Raw genomic sequence first — 21,506 nt, 5'->3', positions numbered from 1 at the left:
GTGATTGGACAGGAAAGAGTGACCGGGCTGCTCACGTCATCCTTTGTGGTACAGCAGTATCTTCTTTACCTTCAGTGACTAATGATAATATATTTGGTCGATGTGGCTGACTGGGATGGAAAGACCATGTTTTGTGTTGGACAGGTTGAGAGCACAAAGTTGCTAGAAATAATACAATTCTGGTCAGACATGAAAGCTCGGACATGGAAAACTGGCAAAAAGAATGAGTGGTTGTAAAGTTCCAGCCAACTAACAGACAATTTTTGGTTGATAGTAGTGATTTTTATAGCATTAGTTCCTTAGATGGTTTGACAGTAATTCCACTTGGGATATCTCCGGCTGAATCAATTTACAGAAGATCAACTTTCTCTTCCTTTGCCCTCCCTCCTTTATTAGATACAGAATTCCAAATAACATGCAAAGCAAACTGCAGCTGGGAGAATTTACACATGATCTACTGGCTGGTGAACGGCACTTTCGTGGAAGACCTGTACCCCGATGGGAGAGTGAGTGAGAGCGCGCCACGGTAAGAGGACCCTGGGAGTCAGCTCCACTGCCAATGCAAACTATCTGCGCTTTGGCTCTGCATACAGGCTTTGCATATATTATGATGCTCAGCCCAAAGATGCACAGAAGACTGAAGCTGGGAGTAGTACCTTGAGTATTTTAAAACAGCGCAAAGATGCAATTTGAAAAGCATAAAAATGGCCTAATGTTTAAACTAGTTTACAATAGTTTTGCATATGTCCATGAAGCTCGTATTACATTTTAAACAAGTTATGTTCAAAACTATTCAAAATTAAAAGTCTACAGTTATGGATGTTTGACATTTTACATTAATGTACACCTGTGTAAATGACAGGGAGGCAACATTGAAATCCTGTTTATTTGCAAAATTTGAACATGTTAAAAAGCCGGGTATACTATCTAGCTGATGGGTTAGCTGTGCTTTCACATTTCTTTATATTTCGGGGCAGGAACAAACCCTTTTGTCATCCTAGCATCCTCCGCTGTCTATGGGGCAAGCTGGTACCCTGTCTGTCTCTTTGCAGAACAGACACTGAAGCCCTCCTTGGTTAGTCTGGACCTAAACCGCCCTGGCACTAATAATCAATAGTAATATGTTTATCCACTCATTTAAAAAAAAAATCTGTTCTTTTGTGCTTCTCCTTTTCATCATTAATAATGTCGCCCCTCCCTGGGTGATACCAGAGGGGATGATGGACGGATCGTTTGATCAAATCAAACACTCACCCCCAGTCAACTGATCTGGGTATAATCCATAATCATTCTTTAGCTCACTCCACCACCCCAGTTCGGCATGGCCATATGCAAATCAGCCTGACCCTGTGCCTCCTGGGAACAGTCTAACCCGAACTGCCAAGCCATGTCTTCCCTGGACTGGAAACAAGCATCCTGGGACCTGTTTCGGGTTCATAACCCTCATCAGCCAGCCTATCTTGAATCCAGTGGCAAAGTGAGCAAGGGACCCACGTCTGGGCATACCCTGCCAACTTAGGGCGAACAAAGCGATACCAAAGGGATGATGGCATGGTGAGCAAAAAAACGATGAATTTAGGCCCAGATCTCTGTACTGGGTTGAATGTATGACATTGTTCTGCATTCTGTCCATCAACTGTTGTTTTTGCATTTGTCACCCCGAGTGGGACGGGTATGCTCAGACGTGAGTCCCGTGCTCTCCATGCCACTGGAATCAAGCTATCCTGGCTGATGAGGGCTGAAAGCCCGAAACCGGTCCTAGTATACTTGTTTCCAGTCCAGGGAGGACCTGGCTTGGCAGTTCGGGCTGGACTGTTCCCATGAGGTACAGGGTCAAGAATGATTTGCATATGGCTGGGTTCAAACTGGAATGGCATTGTGAACAAATAAACAATGGTTTTAGGCCCAGATCTCTGTACTGGGGTGAATGTATGACATTGTCGTGCATTCTGTCCATCAACTGTTGTTTTTTGCATTTGTCGCCCCTCCCTTAGTGGGTGTGGCTTTTTCTGCAGAGGTGTGGTCCTCTCTTGAGGCCGTGAAGCACTTTGCTTTTGGCCTGCAGTGGTTTATACATCAAAATAAAACTGTCTCCACACTACGTTCCCCCAGGAACCTTTGTCCTACCTCTAAACTCAGAACATCCTATCAAGCGGCTGAAACAAGACCAACCATATTTGGGTCCCGGGAGTTGGATTTTCCGGGGGCCTAAAGGACAGCTGAACCAAACTCCCTTGGATTCAGACAACTTCTTGAAACTGATCAATCTGTTCAAGAAATCCTTTGCCTGTATCCATTGACGGCCTTTTCCTCATCCCGCTGGACTCCAACACCCCAATGTCAACTCGTCCCCTTCGTCATTACCTGTACATTAATGCTTTCTGATGGCAATGAGTGCTTTATAAAACATATGAATTGAAAATGAAACAGATAAACGCGTGTTAGCTCGGTGCCTTCTCTACGACATTATTTATATCAATTTATGACATAATTTTTATCGTGACATGAGGCTTTGTCCTTTTTAGCACCCAATTAAACTGAGTTGTCAAACAGGAGCAGCCTTTGGACACATTCTAAGCCAAACACAGGGGCATATTATCAAGGGGGTTTATCTCCGCTTTTTTGGCTTTAAAAGCCAAGAAAGCGGAGATAAAATTATCTGCCTATTACCAAGCTGTCGCTAACACCAGTTAGCGACAGCTAGTAGGAGATAGCGACCATCTTGGGCCCCACTTTGCATGTCAGTGATATTTATCACTAATGAGATGCAAAGTGGGCGTGCCAAGATGTTAGAGACTGAAAACAGTCGCTAACATCGCTATCTCCTATTACCAACTTTTGGAGATATTCGCGCTAAGCGGGAATATCTCCAAAAGCTAACACCTGCCCTGAGCAGTTCTTAGCCATGTTATCCAATGGGAGGTGGATAACATGGCTAAGAGCATTTGCTCGATAATGCATGAATATCGCTGACTTTTCAGCGATATTCATGCATTTCGGCCGTTTTTTATCGCATTTGCGATAAACCTTGTTAATAGCAAGGTTTATCTGCGATAAAAATCGCCGATGTGCGGCGATAATTTTTGTCTCTAAACAAGTTAGAGACAAAAATTATCGCTAGTTGTTGGTAATATGCCCCACAGTCTTTAACATATGCAGCATCACCACTTTTCCTTCCAAGGCTGATTTTTCCAACCTAAAAAAAAATTGGTACGGGATTGTACATGTTATTTTGACAAAGACGCCCTCACAGTACTAATCTTGTGATCTTAAATGAGCCACGCCCACGCTGCCAAGTGGATTAATAAAGAGAGGAGACACTGATAACCTATAAATCAGAGGCATACAGTTCTACACTCAAATCCTCTTTGCATTGTAAAGCACAAGTAACCTGAATCCTTACCTTTTTTTAATGCTCTTAAAACCTCTTAGTAGGCTGAACAAAGCTGTAACGTTGGCCAGGACAATGTTGTATACGTGCCAGCAAATTGCTGACAACCTGGCCCGAATCATCATGTACATGTGAGCCAACCACACAGTATTCACCAGAAAAACATGATGCAAAAAGGAACTCCACCTAAAAACTGACAATCTGGCCACAAAAAGGTTGCCTGACATCCCATTCAAAGTGAAAAGCTGACGTAGAATTTTTTTGTCCATAAGACTTGAAAAAGACATTAAAAATATTTTCAACTGGTTGTATGATCTCACATACACTCTTAAAATGAAGCCGGAAGTGTGTAAATTCAGCTCCAACAATGTTCTAAACCTGGGTTACAAGTTTCCCAGTAACCCCAAAAAATCTTGTACATGAGACCCTAAATTAAAATCTCCTGGCGTGGTCGAAACGTGTGTATCTGGCCATGTACCACAGCATCCTAGAAAAAACATTCCAGATAACTGTGTCCAATGAGAGTTCATCTTTACATGCAGAAAGATGCTGGATTGTCAGGCACCTGAGGGAAGCAGCCTCTTACTACTGCAGCTCGATGCTTGCATCTTGATTGCTTCCCATGCTCCACTGTTTTGCTGGCTGCTTGACCCCACATGGTGGTCCTCGCCCAGGTGATGCCGCAGCCAATCTTTGCCTGCTTCTGCGGTGCTGCCTGAATCCGTCGCAGTAACTCCTCCGCTTTGCCTGGCTTCCCCCATGCCAGTTGCTGCTTCATGCCTCTATCTTAAGCTGCTGGGCGGGTCATGGCACCTTGCTTGGAGGGGGAGATGTACTCCCGTGTTGTTTAGGGGTTTAGGACCTGGGTTGCATCGCTGGTAAGTGAGCTGTCCCCAGCTCTTCTGGCTTCTGCTCCTCTGCTGTTACTCTGTATGCTTCGGGGTGCTGCCACTCGCCCACCCCTCCCAGTCACGACCTTCTTGATGGCAGCTGAGACCTGCCTATAATCACTCGGACACGAATGGTCTTGGCTTTCATCGTTTGATTGGCTGCTGTGCATGGTAGACCCTCTGGTCTCGATCATTAACGCTCATCCAGGTATACAGTAAACAGTGTGGGAGATGCTGCATAAGGTGCTGAGAAGATGTGAGCCCAGCCCTGGCTTTGTTAGGTCAATTAAGTGAACACTGGGCTGAAGGAAAGGTTCAGAGAATGAACAGACACTGGATCCCTAATATTCCCCCCAGAAGCCTCAAAAGAGGAAATCAAGCAAGAACAACAGGGCGTCCAAAGTTAAATGGAGGAACCATCCAGCCCGCCCTCGGGGTGCAGTCCGCACCCGGTTCAGGACGCCCTCAGTCCCAATCAGAGCAACATCCAGCTGCTTGCCCTGACAAACTTTTGACACTCGATCAGGCAACCTCTTCTCACCCTGGAAGGCCCACAAGCTCATCCCTATGGTACATAGTTGTCCGCGTCTTTATGTCCTGACTGTAGTGTTGTGTTCCTACAAACTGAAGAGTGATCCGAAACTACGTGTTTGGAATTATGCAAAGCACCCAAAAAAAATGCACTCAATTATCTGACAATGAGTCATTAAAATATATTTCGATTAAATGTCATCCGTCTTTCTTTTCCTTTTTTTATTTACAGGAATATTCCCACAAAGCCATTCTTCATTGTGGAAAGCACCCTCTCCTTCCAAAGCGTCGGCATCAAAGAGTTCAGAAGTAGATTCACCTGTGTAGTACAAGATCCATCTGGCTTCGATAATAGGAACTTTACCTTGATCCACCAAGAAGCCAGAAGAGCCAGGCATATTAAAGGTCAGTTCAGTTAAACTATGCAGGACCTGGGACCTTGCAAGACGTGAGAATGGGGGGACAGGGCAGTGTGTCAATGAGAGAAAGTGCTGAGCTCTAGAAACATATAAGGGTACTATATTAAACAAGAGAGTGCCATTGATGACAGGAAACTTAACAGAATTTGCTAGAGACGGACTGTGAGCGCGAGAATCATCAGAGACAGACTGCTTGTATAAGGCTTGTATAAATAGACTACATGAGAGAGGCTCTTGCAGGAACTGGCTGCATAAGAGTGACCTGCAGAGATGGAACACTGGCAAATGAGCCTTTGTGGACCGGTTGCTTGAGAAAAACTTTCAGCAATATGATAATGGAGATCCTCCTTTGGAGGCAATAATCAAGTTGCTTACCTTCGGTAACACCTTATCTAGTAGAGACCCAATCTAACCGCAGATTCCTTACCTTAGAATTATCTCCAGCCTTCAGACTAGATCCAGAAAGGTTTATATGCAGTACCCCTGCATGCCGATAGGTGGCGTCGTTCGGCTCCACACGACATCATCAGACGTGACGTGCACAGTGCCTATATAGGCACCAACTCAGCGCACTGACGTCCGTCCCTTTTCACAACTTTCCACATGAGGTGCGTGGAGCCACAAAGAACACGGACCACTGGTGTGTAAAACTACAACCCTAAAAGGGGAACAGCCCTGTCTGTAGAAATCCATTTCCATTTGAAGAGCTGGGAGGATTGGTGGTGTGAATCTGTGGATAGATGGAGTGTCTACCAGATAAGGCGTTACCCAAGGCAAGTACCTTGTTCACCTGATAAAGACTTCTAGCCACAGATTCCTTACCTTAGAATAAATACCAAAGCAGTACTTCCTCACAGGTGGGTTTGCGAAACAATTTCCCACCAAAATGTCCTGCAGGTCCGAACGGTCAAAGTGCCCGTCACAATGGACCTGATTGTCCTGGCAGTAGTTTTTGGTGCATTTGCACAGGGAGGCCATGTTGCTGTCTGGCATATGTCGAGGACCTAGACTCCATGTGCTAACGCATTGGTCGCTGCCTTGGCTCTGGTGGAATGAGCATGCAAGCACTCAAGGGGTCGTTTCTTGGACAATGCGTAGCAGATCTTAATACAGAGCTTGAACCATAAGTAGATACTTCGCTTCCGCATAGGTATTCCCTTCTTTGCTTCGACATACCCCACAACAAGTTGGTCGTCCACTCTGAACTCTTTCGTGCGGTCAAGGTAGAATAACAACTCTCTTTTTGGGTCCAGACGGTGAAGTCACTCCTCTTCTTTGGAGGGATGTAGTGGCGTGTAAAAAGTAGGCAGGGTGATGGACTTGCCTACATGAACGGAAGTGACAATTTTAAGCAGAAAGGAGGTTCTAGTGCGAACAACCAGCTTGGATGACAAATGAGAACAAGCATTGAAAATGCAATAGGTCTTGCCTTTAATTAAATCAAAGCCATTTGTTTTGCTGTACAATACCATTAGCAAAGGAAATGGCTTTAACTTAATCAAAGGCGAGACCTATTGCATTTTCAATGCTTGTTTAGACAGAGATGTTTAAAGTAAGCCTTTGCATCAGTTCCCACAATACATGGGAATAAGAGATCAAAATACAGGTTGTGTTTGTGGTACAGAGGGAAAGGCTCTTCGAACAGAAGACCTTATTTTCCACAGCCTCAAACCTTTGCAACTTCCTGTCTCTAGTAGGCAAACCAAATCCAGCAAGAGAGCCTCGGCTCGAACCTTTCACTGGACCAAATTCAACAAGCATTTGCAATGCAATAGGTCTCGCATTATGAAAGTGTGAGCTATTGGTAATGTAAATGACACATTTTTTTAATATGTGTTGGCTTTGAAAATATATAAATTAATAGCATTGTTATTCACAAAGCCAATAGCTTACACTTTCCTAATGCGAGTCCTATTGGCTATGGCAATGCTTGTTGGTAGCAAGCAAGGAGAGTGCTGTTGTGGTGCTGAGTGATGATGTGGTTGGGCTGAGTGATGTGGTGGTATTTCCGAGTGATGTGGTGGTGTTCCCGAGTGATGTGGTGGTGTTCCCGAGTGATGTGGTGGTGTCCCCGAGTGATGTGGTGGTGTCCCCGAGTGATGTGGTGGTGTCCCCGAGTAATGTGGTGGTGTCCCTGATTGATGGAGGGTGGAGGTGGAGGGTGGAGTTGGAGGGTGGAGTTGGAGTTGGAGGCTGGAGGCTGGAGTTGGAGGCTGGAGTTGGAGGCTGGAGTTGGAGGCTGGAGTTGGAGGCTGGAGTTGTATTTGGATGTTGCAGTTGGAGGGTGGAGTTGGATGTTGGATTTGGAGGGTGGAGTTGGAGGGTGGATTTGGAGTATTGAGTTGGAGGGTGTAGTTGGATGATGGAGTTCGAGGGTGTAGTCGGAGGGTGGATTTGGAGGGTGTGGTAGTACTTAGATAGTGGATTTGGATGGTGGATTTTGAGGGTAGAGTGGTGGTCGGGTAGAGTGGTGGTCGGGTAGAGTGGTGGTCGGGTAGAGTGGTGGGCGGGTAGAGTGGTGGGGCTAGAGTGTGGGCACTAGAGTGTGGACGCTAGAGTGTAGGCGCTAGAGTGGTGGATAGGGTGGTGGCGCATAGAGTGGTGGCGGATAGAGTGGAAGAGTGTTGGTGGTAGAAGGCTGTACTGTGTGTGTGAGAGAGAGTGTGCGTGTGTGAGAGAGAGAGATGTGTGAGAGTGTGTGAGTTTGTGAGAGAGTGTGTGTGTTTTTGAGAGTGTGTGTGTGTGAGAGAGAGTGTGTTTGTGTGTGTGTGAGTGTGTGTGTGAGAGAGAGTGTGTGTGTGTGTGAGAGTTTGTGTGTGCGAGAGTGTGTGTGAGAGTGTGTCTGTGAGAGAGTGTGTGTGTGAGAGAGTGTGTGTGTGTGTGAGAGAGTGTGTGTGTGAGAGAGTGTGTGTGTGTGTGAGAGTGTGTGTGAGAGAGAGTGTGTGAGAGAGAGTGTGTGAGAGAGAGTGTGTGAGAGAGAGTGTGTGAGAGAGAGTGTGTGAGAGAGAGAGTGTGTAAGAGAGAGTGTGTGTAAGAGAGAGAGTGTAAGTAGAGCTAATAAAACGACCCCAGAACACATAGCTACTGAAATATTTCTCATAAATGTGGCTGTTGGAGAAGCGCTGTCACAGGAAGCTGTGATTCACGTTAAGTAGTTGGAGGGTAGGGCTGGTAGCGGGCTGCGTTCCTGGGCCATTGCTGAGTCGGAGGTATGCGCTCACTAAGCAAGGCACATTCAGGAAAAGGTGCTAAGGGGCGCTCCTTAAGTCAGGGTTTAGAAAAATAAATTAATGTGCAAGGAATGGTCAACATTCTCACCGTCGCCTGCAGTCGCCCTTTAGAATGTGCTTCCCGCCCCTCTGTGAGATCTGAGCCCCATTGCCTTTGCCTGTCTCTAAATTGCTGCAATATAACCTCGACTTCAAAAGCTTTTATGTTGACTTTTATTGCAGAGCTGCATGCCCAGAGCCGCAGCAGACTCTACTGAATAGGGAAGTAAAACGCACGTAGACCAGCAACAGCCTGGCCTGGGTAAATTGGCACGAGGGTAAATTGTTATTAATTTTTTATTTTTACAAAGACATGTCTAAAAAAAACAAGGCAATAAAAATAGAAGTAGCACTGTATCACAAAAGGATCCGTTGTAAGAAAGAAGCAAAATGTTTGCATTCATAAGCCGTTTTGTTTTTTAAATAGTAAAAGTGGCTCGCTAAAGAAACAAAACGGTTCAGTAACTCTGAAAGGCTAAAAAAGACGAGGAAGAGCCAGTGAAAAGAAGATTAAAGAGTGCAGGAGTGGAAGTCTAATTCTGTGGTAGGCGATTAGTTTACTCCTTAATTCCAGTGTTGTATTTACCTCATGTCGAGCTCCCGCCCTCTTGGTTAACATTGCGTCCTTAAGCAGACTAGCCATGAAGCGGCAGTACTCCCTGCAGACAGGGATGGCAAGTCAATTTGTCTGCTCACCCTTTGATTGCACACTGCCTGCATTGAGCACTTCGTCCCATGAGTTAAATAGCACTTGTCTAAAACAACAGCTTTGCACCAAGTCTCTCGTTGACTTTTCACCATGTCACGAGTCCAACACTCCGTGCCAGTTCTGGGGACATGGACAAATTGTTTTATGAAGAATGTGAAAGCATTTCTTCGCAGCTCTGGCAGTACACATGCTATAAAGTACACACAATCAAATACTCCTTTCCCTATGGTGACAGAGCATTTACAAACTGCAAATGCCTTCACACGTTACTCTTTTGAAAATACAAATGCTGCAGCAGTAAAGCCCGTACCCTGTAGGTGCTCATGAGATCTATACATGGGCTGTTGGGGGTGAGAGAGGGGTCGGGCAGAGTAGCGAATGGCTGTGGATGGAAATGCTTCTACAAACGCTATATTTTTAAAAATACAAATGCTGCTGTGAAGCCTGCACATTGTAGGCGCTCGCAGGACCTGTGCATGGGGTTGTTGGGAGCTAGGGAGGAGTTGGGCAGAACAGGGAATGGCTACGGGAGGGATGAGGAATGAGGGAGCGTTGCCGCTTAATTGAGAAAGGCTCCATTTGTGCTCAGAGGGTGGGGGAGGGCTCATAATGCGGAGCAGGAGGGGGAAGCAAAAACAGCTTCAAGGAATACGCCGTGCCGTGCAAAACAAAAGATAGGCGGCGCAGCTGCAAAAAGTATGTTATCCTTGCTTCCGTTGAAAGTGTTAGCCTGTGTGTATTAAAGATAAAACATGGTGTGCATTTTGAAAAAACAAAATGTTTTAGCTACACAATTGGCTCTGCGTCATGCCACTTCCTTTGCATGTTGGAAGCAGTAAAACATAAGGCGCACCAGCCAGTATAAACTAGAATAGCAAATAGGTCTGGCGTGTACTTGGAGTCCTGACTAAAATGTTAAACAAGAAACACGAGGGAGGAAAGGAATGTTGGGGTAATTATAGCTGGCCGAGTGCACGCTGGGAAAGCAAAGCTGGCCGAGCGCGCGCTGGGGAAGCTTCACGCTTGAATGTCTGAAGTCGGAAGGGTGGGAGGGGCAGTGAGGCCGAGCGCACGCTGAGGAAGCTTCAGATGCCTGGCTCGGGGAGCAAATGGGAGCGAGGCTGATGGGTTTTGTGCATGCGCTTCTCACACGAGTACACCACATGAACTGGACGTAATCCGCTTGTTCAAAGAGTTTGTTTCCTCTACAATAGTTCAGAGCTATAAATAGCTGGACCTAAAAACTGAGTTAGATATTTGAACCTATCATTGCACAAAATCCACATACCAGTGTCCAAGACTCACAATGCAAAACCTTGTGCACCAGTGTCAGAACTTTTCACTGCATTAAATCCAGCCACACAGGCCAAGGTCTATGCTCTTGAATGCACAAACTCCATTAATAGGTCCAGGTCCGAGCCATTCACTGCACCATATTGAGGCATAGAGACCAGGTTATAAAAACAAAAAGTAGTACTGGCAGAGCGTCTCCCCACATCAAATCTAGTGACAAGGGTCAAGGTCAAGATACATCAGGGCTTCTGAATGCACCAAACCCAGACTCTCACTACACCAAGAATGCCAGGTAGGTAGCATCCAACTGCACCAACCAGGCCAAAGTACCACAATAAATATAGCCAAACACGTTAATGTTTAAGCTTGTAAGTGCACACAACTTAGGTGCTTAGACTTCTTGAATACAGTAATTATAACAATATTATCAACAATTAGTACTCTTTTGTAAGAGTTTATGCACTGTCTTCTTTTTAAGCGCTGCTTATTACTTAAGTTGATGGGACTCATTTTATCAACCTTGGAAGAATGAGCAGCTAAGTGAACCCCATCGTGACCGGAACCTCGGTCTTCCCAGTTCATACAAAGATCTCAAGCCTGGGTGCATTAGTGCACTGAGCTACGTTACCGGCTTTATGAGCCTCTCTTCCTACACCAAATCCGGCAACACAGACGTCAGCATGAAAAGTTACACTGTTGTTCAAGAAAAAACTTAATTTAACTTCAGAGGAAAAACAAAGTCTATTTCAAACCCCTAACACAATTTCATTTTATCCTGCAAGGCCATCAGCACACACTTCCGCTGCGCCCTCCGTCACACCTTCACCGCCAACCAGGCACGCAACACCCATTGGGCTCACGGGGCTTCAGCCCGCCCCCCCCCCCCACCCCCGGTCATGTGTGTCAGCCCAGGCTGGCACAGCTTTATGGGCCGGCGACCATCTAATTGCAGCCACACCCAGTACTTAAAAGGTCTTTAAAAGACCATTTACTTGTAAATTAGGCTTTTGTTGTGTTTTCACCCCTTCTTACAGTCACTCTGTCTATGGTTGGAAGAATTAGCCCACCTGAAATATTTTTCAGCCCCCCCCCCCCCCCCGAAATTTGCCTCTAGTGCCCCCCCCCCCCTCGGTAGCCCCATGACAGATTGTCAGCCTCTGGTGACTCAGGCCCTCTCCCGCCCTCTCAGTGCCCCTGGTACCCAAACAGTGCTCGGGACCGAGGGAATGTGAGACACTCTGACTGGAGGGAAATCAGGGCAGACCTGTTGTTGAAGGAAGAGGTTCCCCAGACTTCAAAGCAGACGTGTCATAACGACCTAACGAGGAACAGGCTGAGGGAGCGGTACGCGCGGTAAAGATGGTGAAATGGCACGTGCCGCCTCCCCGCCCCCGCCCCCCCCCCCCCTGCCCCGGCTTGAAGGGACCGCTACTGAGGCAATTATAACTATGGCTACAAGTTGACAGATTTGTACTGATTTTTCATATGAATACCGATTGAAAACAAGACCTGTATAATGTTCCTTCCTTGCCCCCAAACTCACTGCACTGAGCCTCAGTAGGTGAAGAACTGCTTTATTGTACATTAACAAAGTTATCATGAGCAATAGGGCGCCGAGCGTCTGTTCGCTACAAGCTCCGGTCGCCAACTGTCGTTTTCCCCGTTCGCGCCTTCAATCTCCTGCCTGCTGCGCATGCTCGCGCCTTCCGCTCCAGTCTATGGCGTGACGCGTCATCGCGTACACGCTCATAGACTAGAGCGCACACCACATATCTCCCCCCTTTAACAGTGACAAGATAACATTCCCCCCCAACTCTCTGAATGTCCCTTTAGTCCCAAAGTCTATATCTCTGGAGGGCACCTGGCGGTAACAATACATCATAACTAGTGTCCACTCATTTCAAAGTCTCTATATCGAGAGGGCACAGTGACTGCCCTGCCACTGCGGGTGTGTCTTACCGGCATGTTCTCTTCCACCTCTCTCTCTCCTCGTGATTTCTCACCGTCTCTCTGATCTCCTCTCTGTACTACACCGGCCGGTGTACCTTCTTTGTCTGTGGACTCTGTGTTGGGAGTTTCCACTTCTCTGTCATCTCCTACTCCATCCCACAGGTCTTGGGCATTCTGCCCCAGTGGAGGTCTTGCATCTTGGGACTCCTCCTGTATCTCCTCCTCCTCGGACTTGGGCCACACTACTATCTTGTTGACTCTGGCCATGCGGTCTTGGGACCACACTTTGCCGTCGCTGAGGAGAGCCGCCCTGCCTCGCACCTCCTTGACCTGTAAGGGCTGGCTAAACTTGCTTTCACCTTTATTTTGTATGGTAGGGAGTTTGACCCTGACCCATTCTCCTTCTTCCAGCTCTGTTTCCTTCACGTTGCGTCGTTTGTCGTAGTGTGCAGCATAAATCTCCTGGGCCTTCTCCAGGTTGTGCTGAACCACTGCAGGGGACCACTTGCTAGTGATGGTCTTTTCCCTCCACACTACGTTGTCCCGTGTGAATGGATGTCGTCCTCTTAGCACTTGGAACGGGCTGTACCCCACCACCGTGGGGGTGATCCTGTAGGCCCACAGCATGCTCATCACTTCGGTCTCCCAGTCTTTTCCCTGTGAGATGGCTGCCTGTATGGATCCCATTAGCACGCGGTTGAACCGCTCCACTTGGCCGTTGCATGCTGGGTGGTAGACGGCCGTGTGCCTTGACTCAATCCCGTTCCTCCTCATAAATCGAACCCACTTGTCCGAGACAAATTGCGGTCCATTGTCACTGAGAATGGATTTGGGTATACCTTCTCTTAAGAACACAGACGTCAGAAATTTCAGTATCGTGTCCGTATCCATGGACTCTTGTATGTCCACTTCAGGCCATTTGGAATACTTATCTATCACCACACATAAATATTTGTTCACACCTCTGCTGTCCAGGACGGGCCCAAGTATATCAATGGCCACGTTCTCCCAGGGGCTTTGTGGGGTGTCAAACTTTCCCAAGGCTGGTCTGAGTGGTCGTAAAACTTTGTCCGCTCCTTGGCATTGCCCACACTCCCTCACTTGTCTTTCTATGTGGACATCCATGCCTGGCCACCAATACATTTGCTTGACACGTGCTTTGGTCTTTACGATGCCCAGGTGTCCTTCATGCAGTTGTTTCAACAACCTGGGTATCAGTGTTTCCGGTGGCACTACCCTTTCTCCTCTATATAGGAAGATTCCCGAATCGCTCAGGGACAGTTCCTCTCTCATCTCGCAGAACCTTCGCACTCCTTCCTTGAGCTTCTTTTTGTCTGGCCATCCAGACGTCAGATGCCTTTTTATCTCTACCTTCTCCGCATCCTGCTCATAAGCAGCCGCCCATTCCGGACAGCTTATCGTCGTCTCATGGTCCTCCATGCTGGCCACCATCTCCTCTTTGTCCGGGGCCTCCTCCGGCGCATCCTCCATCGCCGCAGCCCGGCTGAGGTAATCTGCGACCCTGTTTTGCGTTCCCGGTAGGTACTCCACGTCATAGGTGTAATCAAGTAGCTTTAATGTCATTTTCGCAATTCTCGGGGTCGCTGTGTCATGGCCCGAGGACGTCAGTACTTTAATCAGAGGTTTGTGATCTGTTTAAAGCTTGAATCTCGTGCCCCAAATGAACTGCCGAAACTTGCCCATGGCCCAAGTGACCGCCAGCATCTCTTTTTCAATGACGCTGTACCTTTGTTCCGTCGGGGACAGCGCGCGTGAAGCAAAGCTGATGGTTTCGATGGATCCATCTTCCCTCTCCTGTGCCAAGACCGCCCCTAAGCCCTTGTCGCTTGCATCCGTCGTCACTATGGTCTTGCCGGTGGGGACGTAACCTTGCAGCGGAACAGCTTGGCTGATGCAATCCTTTATCGTGTCAAATTCAGATTGCGCATCTGAGTCCCAATCAAACTTTGCCTTGTCTCTGATGAGTTGCCTCATTCTGTATGTTCTGGTGGCAAAGTGCCTCACGAACTTGCTGTAATACTCAGCCATTCCGAGGAATGACCGCACTTCCTCCTTGGTACTCGGAGCTTTGGCATTCCTGATGGCCTTCATGTTTTGTTCCTTGGGTGAAATACCATGTGTACCGATTTTGTGGCCCAAGTACGTTACTGAGTGAGTCCCAATCTTACATTTGCTCCATTCTGCAGTTAGTCCCTTGCTTTGCAGCACTCCTAGGACTCTGTGTAACTTTCTGTCGTGATCTCCCTTGGTGGCACCCATCACCAGAATGTCATCCTGGAAGTACTGCACCCCTGAGATGTCCTTGAACAACCGATGCATCAGCTTCTGAAATACGGCCGCTGCAGATGCTAGACCAAAGGGCATCCTCCGGAACTGGTAGCACCCGAAGGGCGTAATGAAGGAGGTGTACTTCCTGCTCAAGGGATGCAGCTCAATTTGATAGTACGCTGACGTGAGGTCTATGGTGGAGAAATGGGTGACACCTTTTGTCCTTGCCAGCATCTCCTCAATCCTGGGAAGGGGAAATTTCTCCACGATGAGGTTTTTATTGAGCTCTCGGAGGTCCACACAGAGACGAACCTTTCCATTAGGTTTCTTAACTACCACCAAGGGGGATAGCCACTCCGAACTGTCCACCGGCTCTATGATGCCTTGCTCCTCCAGCCTCAGAAGTTCTTGTTGCACCGCTCCACTTGTGGATATGGGTATGTTCCTGACCTTGTGTACTACTGGTACTTCTCCTTCCTTGAGGACCATTTTGTGGACGAATTTGTCCAGTTTACCGACTGTACCCTCAAAAACTTTGGGGTATGCAGATTTCCAGTCTTCTTCTTTCGTGAGGGGCCACTCGTCCGTTAACAGTATTTGTTCTCTCCCGCCCGGGTTGAGTATGATTCCCAGATCCCCTGCGTCTCTCCATCCAAGCACCGATGGGCCCTTCTCAGCAACGTACAGGGTGCATGTGGCCGACCTCCCTCTGAATTCGAATGTGAAGTCTCGGCACCCCACCAGGGGAATGGCGTTCTCAGTGTACGAGATGGGTTTGATGTCCGGTGGCAGTAGGTCTGGTCCCACTACTGGTGCGAAGTCTTCGTCCCATATGGATCTTTGTACGATGGTCCAGGGAGATCCTGAGTCGACGGCCACGTGTACTTTCACTCCACCTATGAGCATGTCCGTGCGAGGCTTATCTCTTCGCTTCCCTGACACCTCCACCACCTGGTCTTCAATGCACAGCACCATGTCACCCTCTTCTAGGTCGTCTTCCTCGCTGATTTCCGCATTGGCAGATTCTACACACTTGACCGTGGATTTCTTCCCCTTCTTGCGGCATACTTTTTCAAAATGGCCGACCAGGCCGCAGAACGCGCATCTGGCGCAGAACGCAGGGCAGCGTTTATCTTGAGCGGAATGCGCCGTGCTACCACATCTATAACACGAGAACTTGCTGCCTGTGCTGGGGCGGACCGTCTGTTTCCCTGTCCATTTGGTATCCTTCCTCTGTTCTCCATACGTCACCTTTTGATTACTGGACTGTGAGGCTTCATCTATTTTGTTAATCATCTGTCTCTGCGTGCCTTCCCTTTTGGCCGCGTCTGCACCGCGTTTAGACATTTCCGCCTTTTTTACCATTGCCACAACTTCCTTGAGCGAGGTTTCGTTCTGCGCCCATAGCTTGTCTTGGACGGCCCTACTGGTGGTGTGCATAACTATCTGGTCTTTTATGTATTCATCCTGTAGGGCCCCATACTGGCACGTGATGGCCAGTCGTCGGAGCGCGGCTACGTAGTCATCAATGGATTCACCTGCCTCTTGTTTCCTCTGTTGAAAATTGTAACGGTCTATGGAGACACAGACTGCTGGGCGGTAATGACTGTCCAAGTCTTCTAGTGCATTTTTGAAGACATCTGTCTCCGTCGCAGCCCTCTCCTTGGGCACCAAGTTCTTGAACACTCTCACCCCTTCTGGGCCTAAATTATGGAGTAACAGTCTCTTTTTCCTTGCCGGGGTGTACTCCTCCCCATTCTCGTCCTCCAGTGCCTCAATGTAATTTTGAAAGTATTCCTTCCAATCCTCCCATTTTAACTGGGGTTCCCCCGGTCTGGGCAGGAATGGGATGGGGGCCAACAGGGCTGAGGCTTGATTCGCCATCCTGGCCTCGCCTCTGGGGTCTGCCGCCTGGGCACTGGGCTGGTCGGGCACCCTGGATGCTCCTGCACTCCCTGCCGCGTCACCTTGACTCCTGGGACTACCTGGAGTACTGTCCCTTGTGGTTTGCGTGGGGTTGTCTGCCTGCGCCCCTTCCTCTGGCTTGGGGGTGATGCCTTTGGTTGCCAGGGTGCTGGCTGTAGGCTCTGTTCCGTTGGGCAGCACTGACCTGGATGCTTATGCTGTATTCTGGCTTTTCTGTTGCTGCTGCGCTGCTGCCACGCCCTATGCTCGTGCTGGTTGCTGTTCTGTCCCTCTGGCTGGTGTGGGGCTGTTGGAGGGTGCTTGCTCCTGTCCACTGTGCTCGATGGTGTTCGTGGATCCCAGCCTCGTCGCCAATATAATGTTCCTTCCTTGCCCCCAAACTCACTGCACTGAGCCTCAGTAGGTGAAGAACTGCTTTATTGTACATTAACAAAGTTATCATGAGCAATAGGGCGCCGAGCGTCTGTTCGCTACAAGCTCCGGTCGCCAACTGTCGTTTTCCCCGTTCGCGCCTTCAATCTCCTGCCTGCTGCGCATGCTCGCGCCTTCCGCTCCAGTCTATGGCGTGACGCGTCATCGCGTACACGCTCATAGACTAGAGCGCACACCACAACCTGGAATTGTGAAAACGTTTTTTTTTTTAAGCGCAACATACAGATAGGAGGTCGGTTTCAGGGCTTCTCCACGCTATCAGGCATGACAGCCAATCTGATAGCACGATGACAGCACTGCAGGGAAAAATTATTTAGGTTATTTACCTAATTTTTATTTCTAAGCGCCGCTGCTATTCATGTTAGGGGTCTCCTAGAGGTATTAAACCTAAAGCGATTACCCAAAAAGCAGGATACTGGATCCATGCACAGGAATGAATCAAAAAGTCCTGGAGTGCCTGCCAGAAACGGAGATGATTTTCCGTGAGCCCAGCGTGAAAGGAAAGAATGGTCCATGCCCGGGGGGCTACGAGCAAGCTCACTTGTCTGTTCTGTTCTCGTGAATACGAGAAGTAGAAGACCTCAGGTTTCTAGCTGTACACTGGGGCAGTGCTACAGCCTCAAATGTTTGCAGGTGAATGTTTTGGCGCCACCCAGAGGCCAAGAGCCAGAATGACTGCTTGACGTCAATTCTTAAATGTTTGATGCATTGAAAACAAGAAACGCCGTGCTTTCTCCCCCCAAAGTGTTCACTGGCATCACCATGACTAATATTAATTATTTTGCCAGCCGCCTTTAAGAAAAGAGGAGTTTGCATGCATTCGAGCAAGTACAGTGAAGGGTATCGCCTTGCCTCGCCTATTTTCTGTACTGTCTTTCAAACATCGCCATTATGCCAGTTTTCTTCGGAGAACTTTTCTGCGCCACAACACGGAGTCATCACAAACAAAACTGTGAGAATACTGGAACAGTGTGCGAAAAACCCTGCTAAACAGAAGGGAAAGAAACAAATTGTGAGGAACAGCACCATCCAGAATAGAGCCAGGTACTGAGGCACTAAGATCTGGGATGCTGTGGCAAAAAGTTTTCCGGATCCAGTCTCAGGCCTGGGGATAATTCTATGTGAAGGAATCTGTGGCTAGTAGTCTCTATCAGATGTTATAGACCTCCAGTGGGGCAAGTGATGGTGTATTCTGACTCCCACTGGATGCCCATGGTGGTAAGAGGTCAAACTAAAGTGGTTTGGAGGCTGCAGTTGCCAGGGAAGTGGTGGCTGCCTGACCCATGGGGTATATAAGTACTGGTCTGAAGTGGCTGGGCTTGTGAAAACGCAGTTGAAAGCCCCTTCTGTGGCCATAAAAGGAACAAAAAGTGGACTGGGGTTGGTGAGGGGCCATGGACAGGCCCAAAGACCTGGCCATAGCCTTGGTGTCCTTAAGTTCTCCAACATGGAGTCTGCCTTGTCTCCGAAGAGACAGAGTCATCAAATGGCATGTCCACAAGAGATGATTGGACATCCCTGAAAGGCAGTCGTTCTCAGCCAGGTATGACGATGTCAGGCCACCAATGATGAAACCGCTCTGCCTAGTGAGTCTGTAGTATCAAGTGAACAGAACTTAGCTGTGTCTCTCCGTCTGCAGTATCTTGGGAAAGTATGGACTGGGCTTCCACCGGAACCACGGGCAGCACCTACGCAGCCCAATCCCATAGGGCATGGGAATAATGCCCAAAAGGCACTCGTTGTGCACTGACCGCAGTGCCAGGCTGGTGGAAGAAAATTTTTTCTTGCCTAAGATGTCCAGCCTCTATGATTCTCTATCTGGCGAGGCAGTAGGGAACGCACCAGGATTTACACTGAAAGTAGAGGCTTGGGTGACCAAGCTCTCTGCGGTAGGGTATTGCGTGAGAAATTGGTGGTCACCTTGGGCGAGGAGAGAGGTTTGGGCAATTTTCCTGTTCACAGGAGCCCCTGTGCTGAATTTGGACAAAGTCCGAAGCAGGAAGTCTGTGGGGGCTTCATTAAATGGGAGAAGGGGTTCTGAGGGAGTCACTCCAGGCTGAAGCACTGCTGGCATTAGTCTTGACTGCCACGGAAGCAGGGCCGCCTCTAGGCTCATGGTGGCCCTGGGCAAGGAGCGTAGCTAGGGGGCCCGAAAGAGGGGGTCCAGGTGGGGCGGAGCGTGCAGGCCAGTAAAGAGGGGAGGGGGTCAGGGTGTTTAGAAGTGGAACAGAGCCGGAGGCCACCAAATCCCGGCCAGGGGCCACCACGCAAATATGTATCCATCCTCAGAGGATTAATATATTAAGGATATATATTGGCGTGGTGGCCCCTGGGGTTTGGTGGCCCTGTGCAGGTGCACAGCGTGCACATGCCTAAGGCCGGCCCTGACGGAAGGTAGCCACAGTAGGGGGAGAAAGCATGCTAACATCTAGGGAAGTGTCCAGTCGCCTCTCTCCCCCCCCCCACCCATCCCCCCAAGTCCTCACACCAGTCCATGGTGGGAGCAAGCGGTGGTATTCTTCAGGGTCCAGCGACCTCTCCCAACCCTCTCCAAGTCCTAGCCCATAGGAATAGGGCTCAGACTCCGGCCTGGAAGGCCTTTTCAGGATCTCACAAGGGTCTAAACGTATGCGGGTGCCGAAGGTTGCAGCCACTTTCCTAGGAACCACAAAAGCATATAAGAATGGAATGCGTATGGAGGAGGGTAGACATTGCTTCAGGAAACCACCAAAGGACTAGCTTGCTGTCAATTTAAGCCTAAGATCAGTTTGGGGGAGGCCAGCCTTGTTTTCCATGGCAGTAAATCAGTGTAACTGGGCTTTGCAAAGGCAGTCCAGATTTGTATGTTAATAGCGCAAACTTTTGATAGCTTTGAACTAACTATTCACTGAGCAGGGTCTTCACCATAAAGGAGAGACCGTAGTAAACTGAGGAGCCACTGGGGGTGGTAGTCGCTAAATCTGATGGTGTTTCAGATAAAAACCTGGGTTTGACGCATGCATACTTCTATATTTCTGCCACCTGTTTCAGCTGATCTCCAATTAGCCCTCCAGGTCTTATCAGAGTACACACAAGACTCTTCTGGCGACGATGAACAGTTGAAAGCGGTCTGGATTTGGACTAGAAGATTCATGTTGGGAAACGAAAAGCAAGTTTGAAAGCTAAGTTACACTCATTGTTAACTGGTATCTGGAAAGAGGACTCTTGAGAAAATGAAGAACTTGGGGTCAACACCAATGACTGAGGCAGTAACTAAGGAGGAGAGGAGTCACTTAGGCAGATGCAGAAAGACCAGAAGAGACTCGGTCTGCTGTGACGACACAAGCCAGAGACACCGACACATGAAATTTGAAGTTTGGAAGCAGTGAACAGTTCTGTCTGCACAAGATGTCTGCACTAGAGAAGCCTGGACATTGGAGTCGTGCTCTGTGACTGGATGAGGAAGATGCATGCTGAGGCAAAATAGGATTACTATGTAGCAACTTTCATTCACTCTTCACGCAAATGGAGAAACCATGTGGGCTGGAACTATCCCTTTAAAACAATATATATTTGCAGGGCCTGATCCAATTTTGTCGCTTTAGCCTTACTTTAGGTATAATATATTTTGGATTTGATTAACTTGCTCTCTTGATGGAAGTGTTATGTTGGTACTGGTAACCTTTAACACAAACATTTTCTGAATTTGCCTTCCATCTCTGTCCTCTGCTACAAAGATATAAATGAGGTTGTGTTAGAGAAACGGTGTTTTGCACAGTAGTGGGAGAAATTGCCTCACTAGGCAAATGGCTTCCTCCAATGCCTACATAGGCAAGATTGTAATAGTCAAGCCTTCAGACAATCCTCGGACAGCAGATTTAGTGTAGGGCTAATTTCCCTCATGAGAGTAGAGTTGGAAGTGGCAGTAAATACTGGCTACTTGGGTATCCATTTGTAGAAAGGCATCAGTATGGACTCTGAAGCAACTTGATGGTGTAGGGATGTAACAAAATCAGAAGGCGAGAGGGAAGAATATCATCGGGGAGAACTGTTACCAGGGAACAAAAAATATGTTCATGTAATTCTTAAGTAAGTACTAGGCCAGGGTTAGGATTACTTTCAGGGCTAGGGTTAGCAATGTCGTAACAATTTTTGTTACATGCTATGTAGTTTACTATTATATTTCTCATCTATATGGTTGGTTTATATGAAGAAAAGCAAGTTACTTAGCTTTGGTAACACTCTTTCTGGTGGATTCTCTAACTGCAGATTCCTCACCTTTTGAATTCTCCCTAAGTGCCAAACTGGATTTGGAAACTTTTCATAGCTGTGATTACGTGCACTGCTAGGTGGCGCTATGCAGCTCTGCATAGGCTTTGTTCCACTCTGGAAGTAATGGAGCGGAACAACGTATAAATGCCATACATG

At 48.1% G+C, this 21,506-nt stretch overlaps 1 protein-coding gene across 1 annotated transcript in view; it reads left to right on the top strand.

Moving 5' to 3' along the window:
- Window positions 1–21,506, top strand: part of LOC147665964 (interleukin-1 receptor type 2-like) — a 95,226-nt gene that overhangs the window by 51,545 nt on the left and 22,175 nt on the right. The window contains exons 4-5 of the mRNA XM_086949374.1: window positions 397–526; window positions 5,045–5,217. Of these exons, the coding sequence (XP_086805500.1) occupies window positions 397–526; window positions 5,045–5,217 (303 nt within the window). The remainder of the gene's footprint in view (window positions 1–396; window positions 527–5,044; window positions 5,218–21,506) is intronic.

This window comes from Lissotriton vulgaris, unplaced genomic scaffold (assembly GCF_964263255.1).
Source record: "Lissotriton vulgaris unplaced genomic scaffold, aLisVul1.2 SCAFFOLD_1529, whole genome shotgun sequence".
Lineage (NCBI taxonomy): Eukaryota > Metazoa > Chordata > Amphibia > Caudata > Salamandridae > Lissotriton > Lissotriton vulgaris.
The sequence above is the reverse complement of the archived record's forward strand: the minus strand, read 5'-3'. Positions and strand labels throughout refer to the sequence as shown.